This window comes from Quercus robur, chromosome 1 (genome assembly GCF_932294415.1).
Source record: "Quercus robur chromosome 1, dhQueRobu3.1, whole genome shotgun sequence".
Classification (NCBI taxonomy): domain Eukaryota; kingdom Viridiplantae; phylum Streptophyta; class Magnoliopsida; order Fagales; family Fagaceae; genus Quercus; species Quercus robur.
The window spans coordinates 41,243,755-41,250,609 of record NC_065534.1 but is presented as its reverse complement, the minus strand read 5'-3'; the positions used below and the strand labels follow the sequence as shown (position 1 = coordinate 41,250,609).

Below are 6,855 nucleotides of genomic sequence, written 5' to 3'. Positions count from 1 at the left end.
TGTGTGTGTGTGTGTGTGTGTGTGTGTGTTGGGGGGGGGGGGGGGAGATCAAGTGAGTAATGTTGATGATTTATCATGGAGGATATTGGTTTACAAAAATTAAAGTCCCAAACAATTAGAAGATATTAATTATCATCAATGATCTAACACATTTACAATATTTTTTTCAAACCGTTTAGGTTTCAATTGGGTTAGATTTCTATTGATCTTGTATTTTGGAGGCCTTGTTAGTGATTAAAAAAAAGAAAACGCTAAAGTTACTACAAGTTTTATTATAAGATGTTCACAAATTGATATGACAAAAACTATGATTGATGAACTTCAACAACCTAATTAATGTATATTTAATTAATTTTTTTGTGCTTGATAACACGTCAGTTTGGAAGCTTATAGTAATAGTATAGCACCACTCATGGCAAAAAAATTAAAAAAAAATGCACAACCATTTAAAAAATATTATAAAATTTTGGGCATTTTATTATCGGGATGGGGCCTTCTTTTATAAAGGGTAGAAATTTTTTGTAATGGAAACCTTAGGAGGCCTTGGGCCAGACCTACCCAACCCAAACCCCATCTCATGGAAGTGATGGAACCAAATCATGGGCACTAACCCATATCCAGTTAACCAAAAGAACCTTGATTTGACATCCTATTATCAGGCTTAATGGTGGTATGGGCAGATTTTGGGACATTAAAAATAGAGTTTGGGTGCTATTTCACTTAGTGTGTATGTGTGCAATTGTGTTGGGAGAGTTCCATTAAGGAACTTCTCGGCTATGGTAGGTCTTTTCATGGTGGGCTAGAGATAAAAAGAAATGAGGAAGCAAAATAAAGAAGAGAGGGGGGAAAACAAATTTACACTAGTGCCACAAAAGATTTTTTTTTTTGTTAAAGTTTACATTAATAGTCTATTTAGTACTATTTTTTGCTACATATAAAACAAATGTAGAAAAAAATTGTGCGTAAAGGTTGGCGTTCAAGTTTTCAGGAGGAAACTTCACACATATATACACATGGATTAGGATAGAGTAGAATTTTAATCTCAAATAAATAAAATTATTTCACCATTTTGATACTTTTTTTTTTTTTTTTTTTTTTCTGTTAAGAAAGATCATTATTAGGATACTAGCTGTATCAAAAGTACCAGTGTTGTATTGTATGCTAGTCTGTATCAGAGTTACTATGTGTTGTATTGCATGCTTGTATAGTTAGCACAATTATATAGTAAGTTATTACAATATTGGAGGCAATTAAGGAAGTTAGTCAGTTAGCTTGGGCAGTGAGTGCTTGCCAAGGATTGTATGGTATATAAACTGCTGTATTGATCAATAAGAGGCATGAAGGAATTAATCAAGTCTATTCTCTCTTTTCTCCCTAAATCTCTTGTTCTGGAGGTAGTTACCCTCGAAGTAACTGTTACTTTCTCTCTATCCCAACTCTCATTTTCTTCCATAATTCCATTCTTTCTTCCTTCCATTTTCTAACTAGCCATGCACTTAACAATTGGTATCAGAGCCCTCTTTCTTACATCATGACTGAAACCCATTCTTCATCCTACATCAATGAATCCATCTCCAATCTCAAAACCACCATTGACCACCATGCCCATTCTTTACAAGAAATTTCTCAACAACTATATGTTCATACCCATTAGTTGAATGCCAATAGTAGTGCTCTGCAAAAACTCACTAAAGAAAAAGAAAAGAAACAACAACAATCTATGCCTCCAAAATCCCCATCTCGGTCTCCAAAATCCCCAGTATCACAAGCTGTTACTCTACCACTTTCGAATCTCTCAAAGAGTGTGAGACTGGATTTTCCTCGATTCAAAAGGGATGATCTTGCATCTTGGATATACAAGGCCAACCAATATTTTGATTTCTACCAAACCCCATTCAATGAGACGCTGTTAATGGCTTCTATCCACATGGATGGAGATGCTCTAGTGTGGTTTCAAGACAGTGATGAAACAAGGGTGTTTGCCACTTGGGAAGGTTTTGTGGATTATAAAGGGAAATTTGAAGCTTTATCAAATAGGTTTAGGGGCTTGTTTGAGAATCACAAGTTGAGTTGTTTTCTTAGTGGTCTTAAGAATGAGGTGAGGTTGCCTGTGAAAATGCTTAATCCAAAGAATCTTAATGAAGCCTTTGGTTTGGCTAAAATTCAAGAAGAGTACTTGATGAGCAGTAGGAAGTTTTAAAGGCATTCTTCACTTGAATTATCTAGGCCTTTAATTCTTGGACCAGGACTTGATGTCAAGATGGACTCGAAGTTTAAGCATCCCTTGTAGAGGTTGTCATCAGCATAGATGGAAGAGAGAAGGAAGAAAGGCCTTTGCTTTAACTATGATGAGAAGTTTCAACCTGGGCATCACTATAAGTTTGCTAAACTCTTCTTGTTAGAAAGGCTTTATCCATTTCAAGGACCCAGTTCTAATGTCCAATTAGTAGAGCTTGATGAAATTGATATGCCTTTGTTTCATGAATCTGATATGCCCTTGTTACATTCTAAAATTGTTAATCTGAACCTAAAATGGCTGAAGCAGAAGTTATCCTTTATGCTCTCTTTGGAAGTCCTTCACTAGGTACAATGAGAATTAAGGGTAAAATAAATGGTCATTGAATTGTTATTTTAATTGACACTGGCAGCATTCATAATTTCTTAGATGCTGCCATACATTTTATGTTACAACTATCAGTTGATCCTACTGTCTCATCTGAGGTTAAAGTGGCTAATGGTGCTACAATTAAGACCAAGGGTGTTTGTTCAAATGTTAAGGTTGTTATGCAAGGTCATAATTTTTTAGTGGACTTGAATGCTTTACCACTAGGGGATTATGAGTTGGTTTTAGGCACTCAATGGCTTAGAACTTTGGGTATGATTCAGTGGGACTTTCTGGCTATGTCTATGCAATTTCAGCACCTTCTTACCTTTGTTACATTGTTTGGTATGCATTCTACTGATTTAACTCTTCAGGATGGTGATCATTTCTTTAAATAGCTTGTTAGGAAGGGTATTCTTCTACAAATTATGTCCTTGGGGTCTAGTATTACTACGTCCCAGCAACAATGTGATCCTCTGATGGAGAAGCTATTGACCAAATTTGCTTCAATATTTGATACACCCCGTCCTTGTAAAGATCATGAACATAAAATTCTTTTGAAGGAAAGGACTACCCCAATCTGTCAAAGGCCTTATAGGTATCCTCAATTCCAAAAAACTGAGATTGAGAAGATAGTCTCTAATTTGTTGGAAATTGGTTCTATTAGGCCTAGTTAAAGCCTATTTTCTTCTCCAGTATCATTGGTGAGGAAGTCTGATGGCTTTTAGAGGATGTGCATTAACTATAGGGCTTTAAACCAGGCTGCAATCAAGGACAAGTTTCCTATACCAGTGGTTGATGAATTACTGTATGAGTTAGCTTATTCTGCCATCTTTTCTAAGCTGGATTTAAGATTTGGTTATCACCAGATTCGTATGAGGGAGGAAGGTATCCATAAGAGCCTTTAGAACACATTATGGTCACTATGAGTTTTTAGTCATGCCATTTGGTTTCACTAATGCTCCATCTACCTTCCAGTCCCTAATGAATGATGTTTTCAGGCCTTATTTGAGAAGATTTATGCTGGTTTTCTTTGATGATATCTTGGTTTTCAGTTCTATATTGGAGCTTCATCTGCAACATCTTAGAATTGTATTGGAGCGGTTGTAGTAACATTAGTTATATGCTAAGAGATTAGAAATGTGTCTTTGGTAGTTTAGAGGTGGAATATCTTGGTCACATTATCTCAGGTGAAGGTGTTAGCACTGATCCTAAAAAGACTGCAACAATGATGGCTTGGACATCCCCTACTTTTGTCAAAGCTTTACAGATATTTTTGGGTTTAACTGGTTATTACAAGAAATTTATCCAAAATTATGGTCAGATAGCTACTCCACTCACTGCACTGCTGAAGAAGAATTCCTTTGGGTGGCCTACTCATGCTGAGATGGCTTTCCAGCAACTCAAAGCTGTCGTTAGTCAACCACCTATTCTAGCTTTGCTTGACTTTAATCAACCATTCACCATTGAGTGTGATGCATCAGAATCGAGCTTAGGGGCTATTTTGATGTAAAATCACAGACCAATTGCTTTCCATAGTCAACTTCTCAAAGGTAGGGCTTTGCAACTGTCTACTTATGAGAAAGAACTCTTAGCATTAGTCACTATAGTTCATAAATGGAGACCTTATCTTTTAGGTAGACCCTTCATTATAAAGACTGATCAACAGAGTTTGAAGTACATTTTGGAGCGAAGAATTGCTACTCCTACTCAGCAGAAGTGGTTGATTAAACTGTTGGGCAATTTGTTTGTGGTTGAGTATAAACAGGTTTATAAGAACAAGGTAGCTGATGCCTTGTATAGGAGAGCAGAACTTGTCTCTGAGGATCCATCTTTAGACCCTTCCACTGGTTCTTCATCATTGTTCTTGATTTCATTTCCATGCCCTTCCTAGATTAAGGAACTCAAAGCTAGTTATCAACTTTCTATTGAGGTGCAATAGTTATTACATCAACTACAATCTAGTTCCACATGCTCCAAATTCATTTCTTTGCATAATGGGTTGATTTTGTATAAGGGATGAATTTATTTGGGTCCAAATTGCAATCTAAAGCCTAAGTTTCTTCACTAGGTCCATGACAGTCCCTTAGGAGGTCACTTTGGCTTCCTTAAATCTTTCCATAGATTAAAACAAGATTTCTTTTAAGTGGGAATGAAATCAGACTTGAAGTAGCATATTAGGGAGTGTGGAGTTTGCCAACAGATGAAACATGAGACTTGTATTCCAGCTAGGTTGTTACAACCTTTGCCAATTCTTGATAAGCCATGGTTTGCAGTTAGTGTGGATTTTGTTAGTGGGTTACCTAAATCACAGAGGTTGGATACAGTCATGGTGGTTATTGACAGGCTTACCAAATATGTTCATTTCATTGGCTTATCCCATCCCTATTCTATTTCTAAGGTAGCTGCTTTGTTTGCTCAAAATGTCCTAAAATTGCATAGCATGCCTGCTTCCATTGTATCTGTCAAATTATGGGCTGAGTTTTTCAAACTCCAAGGTGTTCAGCTAGCTATATCTTCAGCATATCACCCCCAAACTGATGGGCAAACTGAGGTGGTGAATAAGTGTTCGAAGCATTATCTAAGATCATTTTCTACTGATCGGCCTACTGAGTGGTCAGACTAGGTGCACTTAGCTGAATTTTGGTTCAACACCAATTATTGTTCAGCTACCAAATTGACTCCATATGAGGCTGTGTATGGTTTTCCTCCCCCTCGTTTGTTGGACTATATACCTGGCACTACCCAGGTAGCAGCTGTGGATTCCCTTTTACAGTTTAGACAGGATATTCTAGCATTGCTTAAGCAAAATTTGGTGACTGCACAAGCTCAAATGAATTAGTACTATGATCTCCATAGGACTAAGAGGGTCTTAAATGTTGGTGATTGGGTGTACCTTAGATTACAACCCTATAAGCAGCAGTTAGTGGCTTTCATAGCATCTCATAAGCTCTCTCCTCAATTCTTTGGTCCTTTTCAAAATCTTAAGAGGATTGGTGAGGTGGCTTATAAGTTGGATCTCCCTCAATCCTCCCAGTGTTTCATGTCTCCTGTTTAAAGGTTAAGTTGGGGTAGCACAATGTTTCCATTCTTTTCTTACCTTTAGTTAATTCTCAGGGCATCCTTACTCCTGAGCCAGTAGCTATTCTTTAAACTATATCTCACAAGCTACGAAGGAGAAATATTACCCAACATCTTATCCAATGGCAAGGGGGTTCTACAGAAGATGCTACCTGGGAGGATTTGTTTCTTCTTCAGCAGCAGTTCCCTCATCTTGTGGGCAAGATGTTCTAAAGGGGGGAAGTGATGTTAGGATACTAGCTATATCAAAAGTACCATGTGTTGCATTGTATGCTTATCAGAGTTACTATGTGTTGTATTGCATGCTAGTAGAGTTAGCACAATTATATAGTTAGTTGTTACAGTAGAGGAGGTAGTTAAGGCAGTTAGTTAGTCAGTGAGTGCTTGGCAAGGATTGTATGGTATATAAACTGTTGTATTGATCAATAAAAGGCATGGAGGAATTAATCAAGTCTATTCTCCTTAAATCTTTTGTTCTGGAGGTAGTTACCCTCGAAGTAACTATCACTTTCTCTCTATCCCAACTCTCAATTTCTTCCATTATTCCGTTCTTTCTTCCTTCCATTTTTTGACTAGCCAAGCACTTGAGAACCATTTTGACACTTGATAGAGAGCATCTAATTCAATTTTAAGCTAAAACTTAAAGATCTTAATCAGATTGATAAATGTACATTTGATCTAAGTTAAACCAAACATATATTAAAGCATTAATGACATTCCCCCCCCCCCCCCCACCCCCCAAAAAAAAAAACTATTGGGGTTGATCTTAATATTCCTAATAAGCTATTAAATCTAGCAATGTCCCTTGAATGATTAGTAATATGCAAATTGGCTCAACACAAGTAAATTCTGTTAAATAAAAAAAAAAAAAAAAAAAAGTGAAAATTTATATTTTTTTCTTAATGATTCTTAAACCTTAAAAAAATAAAAATAATGGTAAGTTACAAATTAAGTTGGTCCCTATTCATTACATCATATTTCAATTTGGTCCCTAACCTTTCAATTGTGTCATTTTAGTCCCTAACCTTTTCAATGTCGTGTCAATTTAGTTCCTGCTGTTATCACTTGGATAGAAAAAACTGATGTGTCAAGTAGAACAATAAAAAATTATTTTTCATACCACATCATCTGTCAACTGTACCACCACATCAGTTCAAGAAAAAAAAAATTAC

The 6,855-nt window shown here is 36.5% G+C and overlaps 1 protein-coding gene across 1 annotated transcript; it reads left to right on the top strand.

The window, feature by feature from the left end:
• Positions 1–2,532: 2,532 nt before the first annotated feature.
• LOC126712147 (uncharacterized) lies at positions 2,533–5,228 on the top strand. Its single transcript, XM_050411361.1, has 5 exons — positions 2,533–2,584; positions 2,699–2,947; positions 3,793–4,074; positions 4,240–4,452; positions 4,831–5,228. The coding sequence occupies exons 1-5, from the start codon at positions 2,533–2,535 to the stop codon at positions 5,226–5,228; spliced, it is 1,194 nt and encodes a 397-aa protein (XP_050267318.1).
• Positions 5,229–6,855: the final 1,627 nt, after the last annotated feature.

What these genes read in the sequence shown, in the direction of transcription:
- LOC126712147 (XM_050411361.1), top strand. Translation starts at nt 2,533, where the DNA reads ATGGCTGAAGCAGAAGTTATCCTTTATGCTCTCTTTGGAAGTCCTTCA. An exon ending in CTTTGGAAGTCCTTCACTAG is followed by an intron (nt 2,585 to 2,698) that starts GTACAATGAGAA and finishes TACAACTATCAG; the next exon opens with TTGATCCTACTGTCTCATCT. An exon ending in ATCTTTAGACCCTTCCACTG is followed by an intron (nt 4,453 to 4,830) that starts GTTCTTCATCAT and finishes CTTGTATTCCAG; the next exon opens with CTAGGTTGTTACAACCTTTG.